Genomic DNA, 23,680 nt, shown 5'->3' with positions numbered 1-23,680 from the left:
CAAAGTTGATCCCTAAGAGCCTTTTCTGCAAGTATTGATCTCTGAGGAGAAATTAAGCTTTGTTTCCTGAGGTAATTTGGGATTTTTTTTTTTTTTTTCAAACTGCTCTGAGTGTTTGGGGGCCTCGAGAACTTACTTGAATAACGAGAAATTGGACTCTGGGGAAGTCATCTGGCGGTTTTCGGTCTGGTAATTTTCATAGTCATTGGGCCTGATCCTTGTGATGAATAGGAGGTAAAGTAACTTCAGGTAGGGAATTACATTGGAATCAGAAGTTTAAGGTTGGCAAGGGACTTCACTGACTATCTAATCCAAGCCACTTACTTTTATAAAAAAGAGAAAGGCCTCAGGAGGAAAAGTGATTTGCTCTGAGTTAAATTGCCACTCAGTGGCAGAGACAACTCTAGAATCCTGATATTCTGCCTCCCAGTTTTCAGTTCTTTGTGTAATCATAATGCCCTTGGGTATGACAGAACACTAAAAACCAGTGCTTTCCAGTGGGAAGGCTGCCAGGAGACAGTCCAGGGAGTGCGTATCTGTTCGAGTTGTTTCTTAGAATGGGGGAAAGGCATTTTGGGGGTCAGAAAAGTTTAGCGTTGGCACAGTTGTAAGCCGAGTTATAGACGTACTCCCTGCCCCTATACAGGATGGTTTAAGAATTAAATACATTTTCTGGGGCTTGGAGAGAAGTCGGGGTTCATTTTCTTCCTTTCCCCGCTTTTCTGCATGCGTTTTTAAGTGTAGAGATGTACTCGCTTTCACTGCAGGAATATTAGCCTGAAAAGGTTTATCAGAAGTCAATGTTACTTCCTGTTGACTCTGAGGATCAGATTAGTTGTGATCAACTTTCATAAAATGTGGCTGGAATTCAGTGTTGGATGATGAATCAGGAGCGGTTTGAGGCTTGGCTTTATGGGCAGCTAATTAAATATACAATAGAGGTCTTGTCCCGGTAAGCTTTTTAATAAGCTTAGAAAAACTTCCTGAAATCCAGATTCTTTCCTTCCATCAGTTTAATGGGAGGAAAAACCCTTCTTCAGTGAACAGTTTAATGGGAGTACAAGCTATTGTAATACACAGGCAGTTTTCTATTCTCCTAATTAAAAAAATAAATCACAGCTACTTCTATAGATAATGTAGTATGTGTACAGTCTTCTGTTTATAGTTTTTCTTTTGCCTTTTGTGTTTAGGGCCTTATCATTTATAATTTACCTTTATATATTTTTTAAAATTTCAGAACAGTCCATGAGGGAAGAAGGTAGATGTTTTTGCTATATCATAGATGAGGAAAATAACACACAGTTTGTGACCTCCTAAAGTAATACAAGTATCAAGTGGCAGAAAGTGGTTTCCACTCTCCAAGTCTAGAGCTCTTTTCAGTGTGTAATTTACTAGTATTGTGTGACTTTCACCAGTTTTTCCATTAATGTCCTCTTTTTTCTAAAAAAAATAATATATATATTTATTTATTTGTTTTGGCTGCACTGGGTCTTAGCTGCGGCACATGGGATCTTTGTTGCGGCATGCAGGATCTTTAGTTGCGGCATGCATGTGGGATCTAGTTCCCTGACCAGGGATTGAACCCAGGCCCCTGCATTGGGAGCGCAGAGTCTTACCCACTGGACCACCAGGGAAATCCCTATTAATGTCCTCTTTTTAATCCAAGGTGTACCAGAGTTCATTTAGTTGTTTTATTTCCCTAATTTCCTTTGGTCTGTTACAGCGTCTTCTTTCCTTGTTTTTGATGACTTTGATACTCTTGAGGAGTACTGATCAGATATTTTGTAGAAGGCCTCTCAGTTTGAATTTGTCTGATGTTTTTCTCAGGATTAGACTGGGTTTTAGGATTTGGAAGAATACTACAGACGTGAAGTGCCCTTCTGGTCACTTCGTCTCAGAGGGATTCATGGTATTAACACAGAGCATCACTGGTGATGTTAGACTTCATCATGTGATTATGATTGCGTTTGCCAGTTTTCTCCACGGGAAAGTTATTGTTTTTCTCTTTTCTTACTTAATTCTTTGGAAGCAAGTCACCAAATCTAGTTTATTCTGGGGAGGGAGGGATTCAGTTTCATTCCTGGAGAGGGGCTTATATATGTATGTTACAGAAATTCTTCTGTAAGGAAAGTGTGTCTCTTTTATCCTATTTATCTGTTTATATTTGTTGAATCATGTTCTTTTATCATTATGAACTCGTGTTTGTTTATTTTATACTTCGGTTATAATCTGATACTAGTTTTTTTTTTTTTTTTTTTTGTATAAGTCGTTCCACCCCGGGCCATTGGGGGCTGTTTGAGGTTAGCTCCTGTGTCCCTTTGACATGCCCTCATCCTTTTGTGTTTTGAACACTTCCTTACTTTCTGGCACTGCAAGATGTTCCAGGCTCATCTTGTATTTTTCTTGCATAGGATCAGCCACTTCTCCAAGGAGCCCTGGTTCCTTTTATTTCTACTCACTTTATAGGTGTATGTTTTGTGCAAGTTATTTACCTTTTTAAAGTCTCAGCATCTTCATCTATAAAATAGTAATAATACCTCCCTCTCTTACTGGGTTGTTAATAAGAGACACTGTATATAGAAATGGCAGTCTTTCCACCTGACATTGTACTTGGGGCGGCTGTATGCACACACACATGCACTGTGACCTGTGGGTCTGTGCCAGCTGCGTTGAGTGAGATACAGAGATTGAGGGAAAGCATAAACTCTTAGTTTTAAGAGTAAATTATGTCCTCTGAATGTCATACAGTTATATTCATAAACTCTTAGTTTTTTATGTCTGCTGAATGTTATACAATTGGCCATTGAATTTTAATGCTTTTAAAGTTACATTTTCTTAGTAGTTAATTTTCGTGGAATTTTACAAAAATTTTGGTTTCGGGTGAGTTTGAAATTAGGAAAAAAATAACCGGTTCTTTGCTATAGATTGTTTGAGAAACTCTGTGCACTAGAGAACAGCATTCTTTATCAAACAGCTTGCTTGTGGAACAACTCACATAAACTCAGTATAAAATTAAAAGAAACAAATAAGACTCTGTCCCAGCAATTCTGTGGTACTGTGAGATCTCTAGGCAGTGTGTGTTACTCAGTAACAAGCTCCCTGACAACAGTAGACCTTGTTTTGTTTCTCTGGAAGCCCATAACTTTGCAGGGATTTCTTAAATTTATCTGATAGAGAAATTTTTCTCTTTAAACATTGTCAGCATAGGTATATAGAATTCAGCTATTGCTTATAAGAGACTTTTTTTTTATCATTAATGTGCACATTGCTTCTTCTCTTCCCGGCATACTGGTGAGAGTCTGATTAAGGAGAAATAAATGTACTTGTAGTGCTTCTGTTTCTCAGCTAGTTGAAGTCTACCAGATTTATTTTTTTAGGCAAATTAAAATACATTGTATACCTAATTAGGAGTAACTTGAAATGCATTTTTTAAAACCTCTGTTATGTTCAAATTGCTGCTAATTTACATAAACTAAAATTTGGAAGTATATATTATTTCTAAGATAATTAATTTCATATTTTAGATTTGGGGGCATGCCGTTTGCATGTAGCACTGTTTTCTGTTACTGACATCATAAGTTTATAATAACTAAACGGATCTTGGAACATATTAAAGAAGTTTCTGATTTTGAACTTTTTAAGTACTTAAACTATAGAGCAGACTCTCAAACTAACCTAGACACACAAGTGTTTTACTGATTTGGAGGCAGGAAGATATTCTAGATGGCCCTTCAAGGTTTCTTCCAGGGCTTTGATATTAGCCTGTTTCATGTACTTATTGGGGAAAAAAAAAAAGAATGGTTTGACTTAAAAATGCAATTTTCTATTAGGAATTTATACTATGTTGTATGACTTCAGAAGAACCATATGGAATCGCTTAGGTCAGGTGTGGAACCATTTATCCTGTGTGCTGAGTTTTTGAATGTGGATATTTCCAAAATAGCTGTAATGGCAACACTAACTGTTAACCTTCTGCACCCTTGTAATGTGAGCCCGTCCTGTAGCTCTTTTCCGTTTCTTAGTGGAGGACCCGTCTGAGCGGACAAGCGTTCTGGGTTAATACAGAGGTGCAGGCAGAAAGGGAGATGAGCTCGGGAGTATGTGCTCTTTCCTGACAGGATGGGGTGGGAACTCTCTTGGCCTTGCAGTGCCGAAGCTCAGTGGCCTTTTATGCAGAACTGTGGTCAGCAGCCTGCCCAGGGACATGAGTGTTGGGAATGGAGATGCTTAGCAGTGGATGGAGGCATCGCTTTCCCTAGAGCCGTGCTTCCAGTGGTACAGAGTGCTGGGGTAAATCTAAAAGAAATAACGCACTTCTTTTCATGCACAGCTGGAACTCTCTTACTACGTGCAGAGGAGAATGAAGTATTCCTTTGGGGTATTTGGTACTTTGCGTAAGTTTGGCCGTGGACACAAGGGCATGACCATTGCTGCAAGTTGTGTGTGTGCTTAGGGAAGTGCGTTGAGAAAGAGTGTGTGGTTTTTTCATTATGAGACTTGGACTAAAGCCAAAATACATGAGGAATCCATGTTTCTCTTTGCCTAGCGCTGTCCCCTCCTGGGCCACATTTCTATGAAGGTCATCACTGCCAAATTAGAAAGTTTGAGGGACTGTGACCATTTCATTCATCAGTGTAAATCAGCCCTGTATTTGGTGTTATAAGTATTTGGTCCACAGATCGACTCAGAGAAGAGCGACAGTGATTTCTTTTTAAGCTAGTTGAAAAAAAAAAATACCGACTATTTTGTTAGGTATGTTGGCAAAAGGATATGTATTTCCATTTTAAGGGAGACCTTAGAAACAAAAGTTTAAATTTTTTTCCCTCAGCAGTGCTTAACTTCCAAATGTGTATAATTTTCTTAGATTGATAAAGGAAGCTGGCAAACAAGATCCAGAGCTGGCTTACATCAGCAGCAATTTTATAACTGGACATGGCATTGGAAAGAATCAGCCTCGCAACAAACAGATGGAAGCGGAATTCAGAAAGCAGGAAGAGGTAACTAAGTTCAAATAATTGTACAATAACAATTTTCAGAACATACACAAACTTTGCCCATAGGAACTTCCTTTCTTCATAGTTCCTCTGCATTTTTTGGGAATATAGAGTACTTGTTCATAGAAACTAGCCGTCTCCTTTGCGGTAGCTGTATAGTGATTCATACGTTGAGAATCTATCTGGAAAATCAGTTCTGTGTCTTAATCGCCATCACCCATTTTGTCTTCCATTATCGGGCTGATGGCACACAACTGCATTTTATAGGAAAAGAAAGCTTGCGTAAACTTAACCCCTGTTGACTCCATACGACTCTGAAGCAACAAACTGAAATGTTTTCCTAGAAAGTGTTTTGTTTTCTACTTAAAGTCCTGCCTTGGTTGAATCCTTTAAAAATAACAATACATTTTAAAGATTTTGGCCTACTTTTTTTCATGCTTTTTAAGATTTTGGTATAGGAAATAGCATTGTAAAGATGCTAAAACTTAATATAGTGTTCCAGCTTGCAAGTAAAAACTTTTTATTTAAAATTTGTTATTTAACTTAAAAGTAGCAGAATAATTCACGTTGAAGTCATTTCTATGTGATAGCTCTTTGGTAATATTCCAAGTTTGGGGAGTCTAACAGCCAGAGTCTGACAGATCAGTCTAAAACCCAACTTACTTTCGTATTTAACTTATTCTGGATTGGGAAACGATGTTACCTTAAATCTGGTATGAAAACATTTTTCACTTTAAAAAAAAAATCATTTCTGATCCCTTAAATGTGTCCTAAGATGCCAGAAGATAAGTAATGCTTTGCTTGTAATTTTTAATTCCAAGTGATTTAGGGATTTTAGAGTAAGAGTTTTGACATCTTTGGAGGGATGTTGGCACAAACTCACAGCCATAAGATCCCATTACGGAGGCTCAGAATGGCAACAGGACTCCAGAAGGGGATTCGTTTGGTCACTTTGGTTATTAAAGAAGCCAGCGCCTTCATCTTGAAGGCTGTGATTTGTCCGTGGGTGCTTCTGTAAAATAGAAAGGCACTTGAATTTTTCAAGGCATATTCAGTTGAAAATGTCACGTGTTCTTGCGTCTCGAGTTTTGTGAGGTGTTATCATCATCTTCAGCCTGGCCTGGATTAAGCGTGCTCAGAGTATTGTCAGAAATGACAGTTGTCCCTTAATTTTACTACATTGTTTTCTTTGGAAAATTTCTTAGAATTGCTATCCTTGGTGGATTTTTTTTCAGGTACTTAGGAAATTTCGAGCACATGAAACCAACCTGCTTATTGCAACAAGTATTGTGGAGGAGGGTGTTGACATACCGAAATGCAACTTGGTGGTTCGTTTTGATCTGCCCACAGAGTATCGATCCTATGTTCAATCTAAGGGAAGAGCGAGGGCACCGATCTCTAATTATGTAATGTTAGCAGATACAGACAAAATAAAAAGTTTTGAAGAGGACCTTAAAACATACAAAGCTATTGAAAAGGTAAGATTCATGTGTTATCTTTAAGTTGTTTTTATGTGTTTAGAAATAGTTTTATCTTCAGAGAATAGTCTCAACAGAGCTGTGCAGTGTGTACACTATTAGAAAGTTGAGAGTAATTACACAGAGCCAGCAGTATTTTACAGGAAAATAGCAGTGAAAGTGGTCATATGGATTATTGGGGAGGAAGACCTGCGAAGTGTACTGTTTATGTGGACAGTGTAGTAACAGTTGATTGCTTAAGATGCAGAGTGATTTGAGAGTGATGACATAGCCCCTGTACTCATGAAAGACTGGGGATCACGTGTGTGTGTGTGTGTGTGTGTGTGTGTGTGTAGGTAGGTACAGTACCTTTTAAGCCTTATTACCTGTATGGGGAACGTCTCCACATGATTGGAGCTGGAAAGGATTAATTAGGAGAAATTTTCAGCAGCAGGCAACTATGGAGTATTGCAGTGTATCTAGGAGAGATGTTTCATGTCAAGAGCTTTTTCTGTAGGTACAGAAGCAGACAACTAATGGCAGAAAAAGCATTTGTTCTCATAAGTTCTGTTTTTAAAATGTTCAGATCTTGAGAAACAAATGTTCCAAGTCAGTTGATACCGGGGAGACTGACATTGAGTCTGTTGTGGATGATGATGATGTTTTCCCACCATATGTGTTGAGGCCCGATGATGGTGGTCCACGAGTCACAATCAACACGGCCATTGGACACATCAATAGGTATGGCATCAAATCATTTGCATGGAAAGCCTGTGAGAATTGCGAGATTTAAGTCTAAACCTATAAGTATTGTGTTGTTTACCTTTTGCAAACAATCACCAATCTTTCTGCTTATGGCCTGTGATACTTTGATGAGAGAAGGAAAAGAAGTTGCTTTTTTTGGTTCATTGTTCTTTTTTGTCAGAAGGCAAAACCAGTGTTGCATAGTAATAAATGTTTAGTTCTCATTGACAAGGCTGACATAATGAAGGCATGCGTATTTTAATTAGATTGAAATTAATTTTGCAACACTCACTCTTCTTTTATAAATCTTGAAACTTGTTCTGTGTCATGAATGTTGGTGGATGTTGAATTTTCCATTAGCAGTAATGGAAGATTATGATAAATTAACCTTTTTTTTTTGGAGTATGTTCTGTTTTACTTTGTCCTGAGTTAGTGATAACATTTCTAAGAACTAAGAAAAGCAGATACATAGCTAGATTATGTATCAGGATAAATTTTGTGCAGAGGCAAAATAAAGGAGCAGAAAACACAAGATTTTCTTTTTAACTTTTTATTTTGAAACAATTTTAGACTTTAAAATATTGCAAGAGTACTACAGAGAACTCACATATACCCTTCACCCAGAGAGACCCATTCAAGTTTCACGAGAATGTTCTTGGAGTGAAAGGGTCCAGTCCAGGATCGTGGGTTGTACCCATTTTCCTCATCTGTCTGGTCTCCTTCAACCTGGAACCATTCTTCAGTCCTTCCTTGACTTTAATGACCTTGAAACCTTGGAAGATGACAGGCCAGTCATTTCTCAGTTTGGGTTTATTTGATATTTTCTCATGATTAGACCCAGGTTATGTGTTCTCGGCCAGCATATCATGGAAGTGATGCTGCGTTCCTTTCATTCTCTCTAACGGGGTCACTCAGTGTTTATTTGTCCTCTTTTTATGGTGGTGACTTTGATCACTTACGTAAGGTCTGCCAGCTTTCTCTACTGTAAAGTTGCCTTTTTCCCCTTTATAATTAGTGACTGTTTCGTGGGGAGATATTTTGAGATTATATGAAATTTATTCCTCTTCCCAGTTTCACCCGTCAGTGTCAGTACTCAATTGATATTTCTTGCCTGAATTGATTATTTCTGTGATGTCTGCAAAATGGTGATTTTCCGATTGCATTATTCTTTCTGGTATTTATTGTCGTTTTACTGTGAGGAAGAGCTTTCTCTTCTCTCCGTTTATTTGTTCCTTTTATTTTTTTATCCAATGTGAACTAATGGGCTTCTGTTTTATTCAGTCATTTATAGTCTTTTGCTGTCATTTATTCTGTTGTTAAAATTGTGTAAAATTTGGCTGGTGGGGCCCCTTCATTCTAGCTTCTATGTCTTTTTAACATGTCGCCGTTATTCTTTGAACATTTCTGTATTTTATGGCACACTAAGATGTTCTAGGCTCATGATTTCCCTGCCGCAGCCTAGATATTGGCTATTTCTCCAAAAGGTCCTGGTTCCTTTTAGTGGAGAATGAGTTGTGTTTAGAAACCAAGATCCGCGCACTAGGTGTGTTCATTGCCTCTGGAGTATTACTGCTACCAGGCTGTTTCGTAGATGGAGCTAGAAAATGTTTATACCTATTCACATACACGTTTATATAAACATTTATATAAATACACGTTTGTAGTTATTTCTGTACCTGACTACCTGTCTGTTGTTTACTCCATTTTTTAGCATGACACCAGAGGGTTTATTCTAGCTTCCCTTTTTTCCATCTTTGTTCCTGGCTTTTTTAATAGTGAGGAATCTGATTCCCATTGTCCTCAAAAGAATTACTTGACTGTTCAGTCTCCCTATATATAGCAGTCTGCAGGGCTGCCACCACGTTTAGGTGCCCTCATTGCACAGGTCCTGACCTTGCAGGGTTGCTGCCCATTCCGCTGCCCTCCTTGCGTGTGTCCTGGCCCCCACTGGGTTGGCTTCCTGTCCCAGCACCCTCCTGACTTGGGCCCCAGCTCCCTCGAGGCTGGCTTCTTGCCCTGCTTGCAGTGCTCTCCTTGTGCTGCTGCTGGGTGGTCGTCTTGTTCTGCTGCCCTCCTTTGTGTGAACACTGGGCCCGCTTCTGATGCCGTCCTTGCATAGACCCCAGCGGTTGTGGGCAAATGTAAGGTCATTAAGGACCAACACTGCCAGTTTATTCCCTTAACGGGTTCTGAGCAGTACTTTCTGCACAGTCCAGTCGTAGCGCTAGACGCGTATGGCTATTTACATTCAAATTTCAATGTAGTTCCTTCGCTGCCCTTGCCACATTGCACGTGCTCAGTGGCCTCCCTGTCAGACAGCACAGATACAGAAAGAACATCATTGCAGAATGTTCCATTATGTGTATAAATGTACTGTTCCATCTTATTGCAAGTTTGAAGCAGTGTAGCTCAGACTCCACATATAAATACCAATCCAGTAGAGGGCAAGAGGGGCATAAAAAAATCAAACTTTAGAATGTGAATATCAATAAAAAATTTTTCCTCTGTTTCTCAGTTGTAGACTCAGCATCAGAATTTCTTTTTCTTCACAGATACTGTGCTAGATTACCAAGTGATCCGTTTACTCACCTGGCTCCTAAATGTAGAACCCGAGAGTTGCCTGATGGTACATTTTATTCAACTCTTTATCTGCCAATTAACTCACCTCTTCGAGCCTCCATTGTTGTAAGTTTAGAAAAAGAAATGATTGTGCCTTAAAATATGTCATTAATAGATTTGTTTTCAACTTCTCTAAGGCTATGCAAGTTGCAGATAAATTTGGCTTTAAATCTACTTTAAAAAGTAAATTTGTAAATCTCTTTTGTAGTCAACTATATGTTCCAATCTTCAATAGACTATATAATTCGTAGACTCCCAGAATTAGATTAGATAACCTCTGAAGTTTCCTTTAAGATCTTACTGCTATAAACATTTCTGGCAGAATCATTGATCTGTGGCTTAGATACTTACAGTGACACAGAATTCATTAAATGCAGCTGGGTTGCTCTAGTTATTTTGTTGTTGACTTGAAAATCAGCCTTTGTGTAACTGCTATTCTTAGTCTCAATACTGATATATTAAGTTCTTACTAAAATTTAAATTCATCAAAATTGTAAAATCTTAGTTATAACTATGTAGGTTTTACTGGGCAGGAGGCTTTTTTATTTATTTATTTTTGGCTGTGTTGGGTCTTCGTTGCTGCGCACGGGCTTTCTCTAGTTGCCGCGAGTGGGGGCTTCTCTTGTTGCAGAGCACGGGCTCTAGGCTCATGGGCTTCAGTAGTTGTGGCATGCGGGCTCGGAAGTTGTGGCTCACAGGCTGTAAAGCACAGGCTCAGTAGTTGTGGTGCACGGGCTTAGTTGCTCCGCAGCATGTGGGATCTTCCCGGCCCAGGGCTCGAACCCGTGTCCCCTGCATTGGCAGGCGGATTCTTAACCACGGCGCCACCTGGGAAGCCCTGGGCAGGATTTTTAAAGATGGCTCTTCAAATTATGGAGATTAGGATTTTTTTAAACTTGCTGACGTTTTTCAAAATGAAACATTGTTCTGGTAAATTTCAACTTTAAAGATTTCGGGGTAGAGGTTTCGTATATGTTTTACACACTAATGATAATACGGCTTCTTGCATATATAATGGTCACATTTTTTGTTACTTTCAGGGTCCCCCAATGAGCTGTATACGATTGGCTGAAAGAGTCGTAGCTCTCATTTGCTGTGAAAAACTGCACAAAATTGGTAAGAGTGTTTGAAAGGCACGTGTAAATAAAAATAAAGTTAAAAACACTGTAGAACAAAAGCACATCAAGGGCTTCATAGGTGCCTAAGGATTATGCGGGCTGTGAGCCTGTTGCTCTTGGTGTGCTTCGGTGAAGACAGGTGTAAGTATGGTGTAACTGAAGATCCCGTGTAAGGTGGAGGAGCTCTGTTTTCCACAGCTTAACAGCTACAATTTATTTGCTCCCGTTTCCTGACCTCTTTTCAGTATATAAGTACGTAAAGGTCTTCTAGTAACTGTTGAATCATGAACATTTGTGTTTTGTGTTTTAATGTATCGGTCTCAAATTAGTCTATGTTAGTGTACAAATTAAAACTTTTGTTTTTTAATGGGAAGACTCGTTTTCCAGTGGCATTTGTAAACGGATGACATGTGCTAGTTTTCTGTTCATGTTTTTATTTTTTAATCTTAGAACAGAATTTATAATCCTGATCATATTGAATATACAAATGTCAATAGACTTTAAGTATCACATCTGATAACTTTTGTATTATTAAAGGCACAGATGCTTTAGTTTTCATGACTTTTCCAGTTGCTTCCTAACATAGTGCTCCTCTGGATTATTCACTGATGAGTCAGAGAGGCAAAATCAGGATTGTTTGTTAACTCTCTTTACATTTCTTAGGCGAACTGGATGACCATTTGATGCCAGTTGGGAAAGAGACTGTTAAATACGAAGAAGAGCTTGATTTACATGACGAAGAAGAGACCAGTGTTCCAGGAAGACCAGGCTCCACAAAACGAAGACAGTGCTACCCAAAAGCGGTTAGTATTGGTTAGAACCGAGTAAAAATCTAGCCTTTCTGACTTTATTTCTTGCTATATCAAGTCCAGGTTCCTTTGCTTGGCTTCCAAAACCCTTGTAGTTTAGCCCACTCTGGATCTCAGCTCGTTTCCCTCCCTCGTTCACAGCTTCTCTCAGATCAGCCCCTTCGCTGTCATGTGGACACTGTGTACTCTTTCTCATTTCAGACATTGCTTTTGTTTTTCTTCTCAAAAGGATTCCTGGACTCATCTATCAGATTCTTTTTTCTTTTCTTATTGGCTTTTCATTTTTTATTTATTTTTTTAACATCTTTATTGGGGTATAATTGCTTTACAATGGTGTGTTAGTTTCTGCTTTATAACAAAGTGAATCAGTTATACATATACATATGTTCCCATATCTCCTCCCTCTTGCATCTCCCTCCCTCCCACCCTCCCTATCCCACCCCTCCAGGCGGTCACAAAGCACCGAGCTGATCTCCCTGTGCTATGCGGCTGCTTCCCACTAGCTGTCTACCTTACGTTTGGTAGTGTATATATGTCTATGCCTCTCTCTCGCTTTGTCACAGCTTCCCCTTCCCCCTCCCCATATCCTCAAGTCCGTTCTCCAGTAGGTCTGTGTCTTTATTCCTGTCTTACCCCTAGGTTCTTCATGACATTTTTTTTTCTTAAATTCCATATATATGTGTTAGCATACGGTATTTGTCTTTCTCTTTCTGACTTACTTCACTGTGTATGACAGACTCTAGGTCTATCCACGTCATTACAAATAGCTCAATTTCATCTATCAGATTCTATCCAGAGTGTGTTAATGTCATTTAAAGGGACATTCTTTGTTTCATTCACTTTAGTGTCAAGGTTCTTGCTTTACCTTATGTTTGGAGCTAAAACGTAGAGGGTGTGTATGATAAAACAGGCAAGTGCCCATCCAGATGAGGGGCACACCAGCAGGTGCAAGCACAGTTACTTGTCGGGAGTTAGGATGTGGCTAGACTGGAGTTAAAATTAGTTTTTTCAATGTATTGTGTCTAGCTGGATCTGTGGCATAGTTCTAGCTGTAACCATACTGGGCTGAAATACTTATTTAAAAAATATTTGTCAATATTTTTACCTTATAAAAACCCCAAACAGAAGCAAAAATTTGCTGTGTACTTTGATCTTGGCCTAAATGTATGATTTTTTTGTTTTATTTTTGCAGTTTTATTGAGTTTTTACTTTTTTAAAAAGTTTGCACCCAGCTAAACATTTTCAAGATTCAAAATCATGTCAGTTTTTCAAAAATCATGAATTAAGTTATCCGATTTTCTGAAATGCTTATTTCCTCATATCCAGTTTTCCTGCTCTAACATTTATCCTAGAGATTACTGGACTAGTTTCATATGACATCATATGTTATCACCAATAAGTGTTTTGAGAAGCATAGTACTGCTTTGCATCCTGTTTAATTAATAGGTGCATTCTGTATTATCTGATATTCTATTAACTATAATTATCCCATAGCCAGCATTTCTGTACCTTTTAACTGTGGGCATAATTATTTATATTATTGAGCCTCAGAAACTGCAAGACTATTGGGTGAGGTTGTATGATTATTGAAAGTTCAGAAGCAATCTTAGTTTAAGTCATGGTTTACGCCTTCAATGAGATGGCCATTAAAAATGATACTGATTTGTGTTGACCCTGAAAGATGTTCTCGTAGTAACTGGAGATAAAAATCAGGTTATGATACAGTCTTTTTCTTGTGATTCCATTTGTAGTGAAAAATATGTATGTGTGTATGTTTATATACATTTATTCTGGAATGTATACATTTATTCCAGAAAAAGTCTGGAAGATGGTACAGTATATCACAGTGTTAATAAAGGTTATCTTTGAGTTTCAGGATTACATGGGATTTTAAAAATTTGGCTACCTTTATTTTCTGGTATTCTACAAGTGAGTAAAGACTAAGAAACCCAAGAAAGAAAAGAGTTTGTTCTCTAGTCAAAAGAAATAGATCAAATGCACAGTATTGTGTTGAAAGACCCTGCAGTGTTTGACGGTTTTATATACTTTTGCAGACCCAGAAGTGCCGACTGTCCAGTGAGGTTAAGAAATTAGGAGGTCTCCTGCCTTGGATATTTTCTCAGTTTTCTCTCATCAGCTTTTAGTAAAGCCAGGAATAAATTTGTTATCTTGCCAACATCTGGAAAAGAGGTTAATACACTTGAACTTGATGCTTAATTTTTCTTTCCAATCCCAGATTCCAGAATGTTTGAGGGATAGCTACCCCAAGCCCGATCAGCCTTGTTACCTGTATGTGATAGGAATGGTTCTAACGACACCTTTACCTGATGAACTCAACTTTAGAAGGCGGAAGCTTTATCCCCCTGAGGATACCACAAGATGCTTTGGAATACTGACAGCCAAACCCATACCTCAGGTAGACATTTCATAATAACTGTTTATGTTGAACTGTCTTGTTCCTTTTTAAAAAAGGAAAAGCTACTTTAACTATCTTTTGTTACCTCCGAATGTTTAATATTTTAAAATTAAGGTATCTCTTCTGTTCCCCTGATACAAAGCACCATTCCTTTTCTGAAGTTAAATGTTTGTAATGGACTGAAACATCTGCTAACCTTGGGGGTGCGTTATTTTTCTTTTTGTTAAGATTCCGCACTTTCCTGTGTACACACGCTCTGGAGAGGTTACCATATCTATTGAGTTGAAGAAGTCTGGTTTCACGTTATCTCTACAAATGCTTGAGTTGATTACAAGACTTCACCAGTATATATTCTCACATATTCTTCGGCTTGAAAAACCTGCACTAGAATTTAAACCCACAGACGCTGACTCAGCATACTGTGTTCTACCTCTTAATGTTGGTAAGAAGGACCCAGACTCTAAAGTGTTTCTGTATACTAGCTAGAAAATGAAACTGTTGCTTAACAATGAGCTTATTGTATAAACTACAGGAATATCTTTGATAACTCTGAATTAGACACATGTAATGAATATATAGCTTGAGTAAAGATCTTACCTGTATTATTGTATTTTAACAAGCTAAAGGGTCTTTTTCTTCCCTAAGTTAATGACTCCAGCACTTTGGACATTGACTTTAAATTCATGGAAGATATCGAGAAGTCTGAAGCTCGCATAGGCATTCCCAGTACAAAGTATTCAAAAGAAACTCCCTTTGTTTTTAAATTAGAAGATTACCAAGATGCAGTTATCATTCCAAGGTAAGATTTTAAGTGGAAGGCTAAGTGGTGGTGATACGTCGTTTCAGAAGATTCCCTTGTTCATATGGGGAATGTAAGTGACCTGTGACTTTGGCATTGATGTTACTAGTAGAAAATATAGGTATCTCTTCATGGTGGACCTGTTCGCTCCAGTTTACTTACTTAAAAAACAAAACCCATAACACTGTTGATGAAGGGATTTGACTTTGTGAAGGTCAGATCATCTGAATGATGTTGATAGGTTTTCTTCTTAAAACCTCCATCCTTTTAATCCCCAGTCTTAAAGAATTCGGGTGTAAATAATAGTTTATTAGAATTGTTCAAAGGCATAGTGTTATTAAGTGCAGTGAAAACAGTAAATTACTATGCTTTGTTTCTTACTTTGTAAAAATTTAGGGGATGGGGTTTTTAATCAATAAAATTAAACACTGCACTTTTTAAAGAAGTAAAGTACTGGCTGCAATTCAGTCTTTGGTTTTTGTTTTTGTTTTCTTTTTTCTTTGTGTACTTCAAAGCCATATTTTAAATGTTAGCTAACACCAACCTATCAATATCATAAATGCTGCAGTAATACATTTTATGTGGCAAGTGTCTTTCATGTTTAGCATTAGTAATATACAAAGTATTTACTTGGTTGTTTAGAGATTGAAAGTTTTCTATACTATTTATACTGATGAAATTAAGAGATATTTAAAGGTGCCATTTAGTTTTCATGTGTTATCAAAGTATAGATATTTAGAACAAGGACGGTAGTAAAATAGGGAAAGGGGGGAGTCAGTTTTTACTTGATATAAATGTAGTTCTTCTCGTCTTAAATCCACTTGAAATGTATTATTTAGAATTGAAGTTTCTTTAATGTTATTTATTTTTAACCTTTTTGAACTCTTTAAAATCAAATAATTTGCATTAACTGCATATTAAAACAGTTGTGTTTTGAGAATAGTTGATTTAAACCAGAAAGTCACTGATTGTTTTTCCTTTTTAGATACCGCAATTTTGATCAGCCTCATCGATTTTATGTAGCTGATGTGTACACTGATCTTACCCCCCTGAGTAAATTTCCTTCCCCTGAATATGAAACTTTTGCAGAATATTATAAAACAAAGTATAACCTTGACCTGACCAATCTCAACCAGCCGCTGCTGGATGTGGACCACACATCTTCAAGGTAAAGGAGCTCTAGAAACGACATTTTGATTTTACTTGTGGCATTATTTCCAGAGGTCAGTAGGCAGATGTGGAGGTTCACAGTCCACACAGCCCACCTGTATGTGGGCTCTGAACTCAGGAGGTCCCTTGCACACAGAGTTGCCCAGAGTGTGGCCCAGCGGTCTGCAGTTTAAATGAGCTCTTCGGGTGACTTGTAGACACACTGAGGTTTTAGAACCACTGTGAGAGTGTACTTGTTTTTGTCTGTTGGATAAAATTATTTTGAAATTTTTATAGACTGAATCTTCTGACACCTCGCCATTTGAATCAGAAGGGGAAAGCTCTTCCTCTAAGCAGTGCTGAAAAGAGGAAAGCCAAATGGGAAAGTCTGCAGAATAAACAGGTAGTGAGTTAATCGTGACTAGCATAACTTAATGTTTTGAAAGATAAGTTTGAATTTTATTTTATCAAGTGAATTGAGTGATTCGTGAGGTTTCTGGAAGTTGCCCAACCCTTAGGTTTTGTTTGGCTTTAATTAATATGATGTATTGACTTCCATTTGAATGTCTTTTTGGTAAGTGTGAGAGGTTTGGCTTTTATACTTGATCCACTGATAGCAATTATATCATGAAATCATCCATGTAAATCCTAGGATAAATCCCATTTTCCTTAAAGGGTTATTTTAAAGAATATTTTTAAGATTTCTTGCTAGTGTTTATGATTTTTGTCTTTTTTCATTAGTGAAATTGGCCTTAAGTTTCATTTTTTCTTCTCTTGTGTGTTTGCTTTCTATTTGTCTATCCACAATTTATATTTATCCACATTTTTGCTTACTCAAAGATACTGGTTCCAGAACTCTGTGCTATACATCCAATTCCAGCATCACTGTGGAGAAAAGCGGTTTGTCTCCCCAGCATACTTTATCGCCTTCACTGCCTTTTGACTGCAGAGGAGCTAAGAGCGCAGACAGCCGGCGACGCTGGTGTGGGAGTGAGGTCACTGCCCGCGGATTTTAGGTACGCCTGTGCTGTGGGCCAGGAAGAGCTCGGCTTGTGAGGTCCTGCTGGCAGAGGAGCGGAATTAAGTTCACATTTTAATTGTATGTAGAATAATTTTGAAAAGATTAGAAAGAAAACGTGGATGCCTATCTAATACGTGAAATAAATGCATCGCTTGACTCATAAGTGAAAATCTATACATTGGGTCAATGAGTCTAACATTCTTGGGAAGTTACAGCTGGAGAGGAGAGCCTGAGGTCAAAAACAGTCATTCCCCCTTCAGAGATGGCAGTTAAAGTGAAAATGAAAACAGTTGTTTGCCACTGCTGACATTTTAAGACGCTTCCTTTTTTTATAAAATCAAATGTATATGAAAGAGCAACTGCCTCTGTGTGGTCTCTGTCTTCATTACTTTCTTCTCACCTGTCAGGACTCTGCATTGTAAAGAAATTAGCCAGTTGGCAAGACCAAGATGGTTCAGGAAACGAGGAACTTTATAATAGCAATGATCACGCCTACATTTATTGAGTACTTACTACAGCGTCAGACACTGGCTTAAATGCTGTAGCTCATGTCAGATGATTTCATTGTTAGGATCCTGTGGTGTAAGAGGTGTTAGTTCCTCTTCCAGGTGTGGAAGCTGAGGTACAGACACATGAAGTAAGTTGTCCCAGGTTACCCAGCTAGTTACCTGGCTGGCCTCGGGTCCCAGCCCTCGCAGTCGGTGGCTCTAGGTCCCGTAGCCTGGCCCCAGGCTTCATGAGCTAAGCCCTACACCGTGCAGAGACCCATGTCCCACTTGATGGTTTACACTGTGCAGAGTTCCAGGTGTGTTGGTTTCTGCCTTGGAAACTTATTTATCTTCTAAGGTAGGAGTATATTTATAGGGATCTTCATTTATTTAATTTTTCCTCAAATTGCTCTTGCTCTAAGCCTAGCCTTTTTGAAGGATCTGATGAAAAGCTATAAAAATGTCTTTGCAGATACCCCAACTTAGACTTCGGGTGGAAAAAATCTATTGACAGCAAATCTTTCATCTCAGTTGCTAACTCCTCTTCAGCTGAAAATGAGAATCACTGTAAGCACAGCACAGTTGTCGTCCTTGAAAATGCTGCACGTCAAGGTGCTAATAGAACCTCCTGTCTAGAAAATCACGACCAAATGTCTGTGAACTGCAGAACGTTGTTCGAGTCACCTGGTAAGCTCCAAATTGAAGTTTCAACAGATCTGACAGCAATTAATGGTCTTTCTTACAATAAAAATCTCGCCAATGGCAGTTACGATTTAGCTAACAGAGACTTTTGCCAAGGAAACCATCTGAATTACTACAAGCAGGAAATACCTGTACAACCAACTACCTCATATCCCATTCAGAATTTATACAATTATGAGAACCAGCCCAAGCCCAGCGATGAATGTACTCTACTGAGTAATAAATACCTTGATGGAAATGCTAACAAATCTACCTCAGATGGAAGTCCCACGATGGCCGCCGTGCCTGGTACTACAGAGACTGGTAAGGCGCTCACGGACAGGACGGCTTCTGAGCAGAGCCCTTCTCCCGGGTACTCCTCGAGAACGCTTGGCCCAAACCCTGGACTTATTCTTCAGGCTTTGACCCTTTCAAATGCTAGTGATGGATTTAACCTGGAGCGGCTCGAAATGCTTGGCGACTCCTTCCTAAAGCATGCCATCACCACGTATCTCTTTTGCACTTACCCCGATGCTCACGAGGGCCGCCTTTCCTATATGAGAAGCAAAAAGGTAAGAAAGCGTCCTTTGATTTTGAGCAGTTATGTTATTCAGTGTGCATAAAAGTGGTCTCAAGCATCGGATAAATTTCAGAGGTTGAGGAAAGTGTTACCGCAGGGATTGCCACACCCGACAGGGCAGCTGGAGCCTCCTCTGTACCCCCGTGGGAGTGACACTAAATTTAGCATGGAATTAAGATTGAGGGAAGAAAAGTAACGGAGATAAATATTTAAATGATGATGAAAGAGATGTCACGAGGCGCCATGCACCGGCTTGACAAGTAACACACAAAACTGCTAAGCGCTCAGAAGGAAGGAATATCACTTGTGATCAGGGGAGGCGTTAACAGAAGAGGTGCGTTTGTAGTGTGTAAACAGGGAACATATGGCAGAGCGTGTCAGGACTCGGTGAATAAACTGTGGAGAAAGTGGGGAAAGATCCGAGAAAAGACTTAAAAAGGCGGGTGGGCTGAAGCTGTATTATGGAGGGTCTTCGGTGCCAGGCTGAAGAGTCGGCACTGTTTTGAATGAGGTGCGTGTTGAGGGTACTTCTTGTGTAAGGGACTATTAATATTAATAAAGCGGTAGTTTTAAATGGTCAGGCTGGAAGCAGAATGCGGCATGAGTTGAAAAGCAAAACCTAACCGCGCTGCGTGATCATTTGGGCCTTTGAAGAAGTCTAAGCTTAAGTGGAAAATGAGACAGATGTAGAGTCTGGCAGCAAGGAAAGCACTGAGGGGAGTGAGATTTCAGAGGCGATGAGATTCTTAGCCGACACCTATGAGTACTTACTCTAGCCAGACACTACCCTCGTCACCTTACATATATTAATTACCTGATTTAATTCTGTATACTTCTATTTATTTTATTTTTTTGTAATTGTGTATACTTTAATCATCCCCATTTTATAGCTGAGGATACTGAGGCAGGAGAGATTACCTTGTTCAAGTTAACATGGGGAGTGCGTGGCGCGGCCTAGACAGCCTGGCTTCAGAGACCTCGCTCCTGACCACTACACTGACCTCCCTCTGAAGTTGTCTGTAACACTAGGCACTGCACTGAGTGTTTACACACCTGCTCTTTCCAGTCTTCTCAGCGTGCCCCTCAGCGGTAGATGACATGTCCCCATTTTGCAGTTGAGGAAACTCTTGCCTAGGGAGTTTCATTGGCTCGTGCAGGTCATCCAGCTAGTCTGGGATGGTCGGGAGCGTGACTGAGGCCAGAGCCCATAGCCTCGCCCACTCTTCTCTGCTGCCTCCCGGTAGAGAGGGTGACGCAGAACTAACGACCATAGCGGCTGGGGCTGCTGACGGGGCTGCTGCTGAGGAAGACGGAAGTACAGGAGTAAGAGTTGGGGCTAGAGTTTTTAGACCTCATGGACTAGGAAGTGGAATGTTCAGGTAATTAAGAATTTAGGACTTAGGTGCAGTCTGGGGAAACAGTCTTCGTAAGAGTGATAATTGAGAACAAATGAGATTTCCCAGGGGCGGTTGCAGGAAGAAAGTATCAGAGGCTGAGAAGGAGCACAAAGTAACAGCACACTCTTAGGTAAGAAGGAAATTATTTTCCTTTTTGAAAGTTCATCCATCGTCTGCTCAGAAAGCTCTGACTCCTTACATGCTGCAGAAATCACTGTCGCTCCCGCAGCATGGTGGTGAAGGCCCTTTCAGGGTGCCCCCCGCCCCCAAGGGTCCCGGCCGGGCTGCCGCCCCTGGCTGTCCTTCGCGGGACCCGCGCACACACCTGCTGTCGTTCCTTCCCCGCTGCTCGCCCCGTTTCTGCGGGCTGAGCTCTGCCTGCCCCACCTTGTGCCTCACGTGGGCCCTTACTGAGCTCTTCTTCCTTTTCCACCCGGCAGACCATTTCTGCTGACTTTGAATGTGATTTCTGTCCCTTTCACGCCCCTGTCGTACTTTATCCTCTTGTTGGCATCTGTGATGTTGTGTTCCCATGGTGTGGAAAGGGAAGCCAGTGTGTACTTAAGCCATGCAGGCGGCGTGGGAAAGGGCTTCGGCCCAGGGTGAGCGTCATGGGGGGCTCCCGGCCCAGCCTGCGGGCTCCAGGGACCGCTCCTCTGCCTCGCTGCCCGCCAGCACCTCTCCGACGTGGGTGCTTGTTCAGGGGTATTGAGTTACGTGGAAAAAGGGCTCATGAAGTACTTAAATAAAAAGGAACCCAGTTTTTAGAAAATGAAAATGAGATTGAGCGTTCTAAACCTTGGTTTCCAAGTAAAAACGAGATGGAAACATGGCTTTGAGTAAATTAAGGAGGAGATGGAGGCCTTAGGAGAAACAGACTAGAGGGTAGACAGTAAAGCTGTTTTATTGATGACAGTAAACATGGAGCTTTTCTTTATTGCCTTTTGCTCTATTTTAAAATGGTTGAACAAAATATCTTGAAATGCCATCCAAAACTAAGGAATAATATTTGAGAAAGCATTGCAGTCGAAATCATATTTATAGCTTAGGTTCTAGGAACATAAAATTATTTTAGCTCAGTTCAGTGCCAATTTTCACTTTATAGCTAGAGTTTATGGTATTTCCTCCTTTTATTTCATTGAGAATATTGTGACATCTTGGACTTATGTGGAATTGCATTCTTTTCTATTTTGATAGTCCCAATTAACAGTTTGAATTTTATATCATCAGATTACATGAGAATTTAATATTTCCTATCATGAAGAGGTAGAGAAACTATACAGTCTGAATAATTGATGACCAGTTGTGGAATATGAAGAATGTTTAGCTAAAAAATTATGTTAATGCCTTATATGAATTTCAGCAATGACTGTTTATGGATAAGTATCTTATAAATTTTTTCTGCTAAAGGTCAGCAACTGTAATCTGTATCGGCTTGGAAAAAAGAAGGGGCTGCCCAGCCGCATGGTGGTGTCAATATTTGATCCCCCTGTGAATTGGCTTCCTCCTGGTTATGTAGTAAATCAAGACAAAAGTAACACAGAGAAATGGGAAAAAGATGAAATAGTAAGTTTTTGGTAACTGGATGGATTTATTTTTTGGTGAGGGGCAGAGTCTTGTTCTATTAATTTTTTGTTTCTTTTCCCTGGTGTGTTTATAGTAGAGTAGAAATTCAATATATTGAATTAATTCCTTTAAACAGATGTCTTTTCATGAATTTAGAACAGTGTTGTAATTTTGATGGAGAACAATTTCTGTGATCTTCCTTTTCCAAAGGCAAAAGAGTATCTGATGCTGTGACTCAAAAAAAAAAAGCAAAGCTCTGTAACATTTCACTTTAATATTACATATTACGATTTATTGTAGATCCTTAGCTCTGTTCAGTGAAATGACTTTTCAGTGACCTATGATCTCCAATCTGTATGTGCAGTAATTTCAGTAAAATCTTGCTTTTGCAGCTCAGGGCTTTTTCAGGACTATTTCTCCTCTTGTGACCTTAAAAAAAAAAATACATAAAGGTAGTTTTCTGGAAATAGTTTAAAATCTTGCCAATGACTTTAAGTCTCCAAACGTTAGCTGCAGCTGCTTCATTTTGTCCTGTCTCGAAGGCCACCAGAGGGCACCTCGGAGGGCCTTGCGAGCCGGAGAGCTGTGGAAGCAGTCTGTCCAGTGTGGTTGGCTGGGAGGCCATCTCGCAGGCAGTTTCATTTTTCAGGCATTTATTTTGCACTAATGATAAACTGGCTCGTTGTTACTTCATTTCCAGGTAGCATGCTCTGTGACTCTGTTTTGATTTTTACTTATTCATTGAGTATATTTTTAACTCGTGCAGTATTCGACTTACTACAGAAATTGAACTTATCTGGAAAAGCATTAAGAGAATATTTTAATGCAAGTTGGGTTAGAAAAATTATATATGTTATTAATTTAGAAATAGAACCTTAGAGGAACATGTGTAAGATTTTGAGAACTTTAGAGGAAATATTGCATTTCTTTGGAAAACATTCCAGTAACACATATCCTGCCTTATAAATCCTGTTTCATAGTATCATTGGTTCTTTAAATTAAAAAAAAAAAAAAAATTAGCATAGAGGTGATGTTAGCATGTCCTTTTAATTAAAAAAAATTTTTTTATTTTAAGATACAACATGAAGTTATTTTCCTTAACATTTCAAATGACCTGGCACTTTGGTTCTTAGAATACGTTAAATACTGTTTATATTTTCATTTAATAATTTCTGCTTCTTGAAGTGGACCATTATATGATATTGGAAAGCATATGCTGGATCCATTCCTGTTCTACCTGCCTCGCTCCTCAGCAGATAGGTTTAAGTGAAAGCTTTGCACACAGACGCCGAAGGTGGGAATAACGCAGGTGGAAAGTGAACTTGAACTGTAAAAGGAGTTTCATGCTGGTGGTTTTGCTTTTTGTTTGTTTGTTTGTGTTTGTTTTTTTGGGGTTTTTTGGGGGGTTTTCTTTGAGAGCTTGAAATGCTCTTGGAAACCATTTAGTGAGGCAGACTCCCACTATTTTGCAGATAAAAAAACCCCAAAACCCAAAGGCATTAATGAACTTTGCCCAAGATTACACAGCTTATTTGTTGATAAAACCCAGCCCTTGTTGTGAGTTTTGCCAGTGTCTGGTTATGATAGCATCTTACTAAAGATATATAAGGATTTTTTAAAATTAAAAATATTATTTAGTCTTTATTTATTTATTTTTTTAGTTGCAATTTGGCCTTTGTTTCCTAAGGACCAGCTAGTCAAAAACATCTCACGTTACCTTGGGAAAGTGTAATTTTTATTAGGTAATAGTCCCTAGAGGTGTCCACCGTTTCAGGTTTTTTTTTTTTTTTTTTTTTGGTTTTCTTCCTTATTCTTGAAAAAAATTTGTAAACTTTTTAATTA

The 23,680-nt window shown here is 39.1% G+C and overlaps 1 protein-coding gene across 8 annotated transcripts in view; it reads left to right on the top strand.

Moving 5' to 3' along the window:
* The window catches only part of DICER1 (dicer 1, ribonuclease III), a 65,985-nt gene that overhangs the window by 30,277 nt on the left and 12,028 nt on the right, over nucleotides 1-23,680 (top strand). For all 8 annotated transcript variants that reach the window (XM_027120466.1, XM_027120465.1, XM_027120460.1 and 5 more), the window contains 14 exons: nucleotides 4,865-4,997; nucleotides 6,230-6,472; nucleotides 7,038-7,192; nucleotides 9,748-9,880; nucleotides 10,855-10,930; nucleotides 11,596-11,735; nucleotides 13,978-14,157; nucleotides 14,386-14,599; nucleotides 14,803-14,956; nucleotides 15,942-16,124; nucleotides 16,403-16,508; nucleotides 16,946-17,121; nucleotides 18,087-18,867; nucleotides 21,683-21,838. In XM_027120466.1, the coding sequence (XP_026976267.1) occupies nucleotides 4,865-4,997; nucleotides 6,230-6,472; nucleotides 7,038-7,192; nucleotides 9,748-9,880; nucleotides 10,855-10,930; nucleotides 11,596-11,735; nucleotides 13,978-14,157; nucleotides 14,386-14,599; nucleotides 14,803-14,956; nucleotides 15,942-16,124; nucleotides 16,403-16,508; nucleotides 16,946-17,121; nucleotides 18,087-18,867; nucleotides 21,683-21,838 (2,830 nt within the window). The remainder of the gene's footprint in view (nucleotides 1-4,864; nucleotides 4,998-6,229; nucleotides 6,473-7,037; nucleotides 7,193-9,747; nucleotides 9,881-10,854; nucleotides 10,931-11,595; nucleotides 11,736-13,977; nucleotides 14,158-14,385; nucleotides 14,600-14,802; nucleotides 14,957-15,941; nucleotides 16,125-16,402; nucleotides 16,509-16,945; nucleotides 17,122-18,086; nucleotides 18,868-21,682; nucleotides 21,839-23,680) is intronic.

The sequence above is a fragment of the Aethalodelphis obliquidens genome, unplaced genomic scaffold (assembly GCF_003676395.1).
Source record: "Aethalodelphis obliquidens isolate GAN/ISIS:26980383/991018 unplaced genomic scaffold, ASM367639v1 scaffold21, whole genome shotgun sequence".
Classification (NCBI taxonomy): domain Eukaryota; kingdom Metazoa; phylum Chordata; class Mammalia; order Artiodactyla; family Delphinidae; genus Aethalodelphis; species Aethalodelphis obliquidens.
Note: the sequence above shows the minus strand (reverse complement) of the source record. Positions and strands in the feature narration are given on the sequence as shown.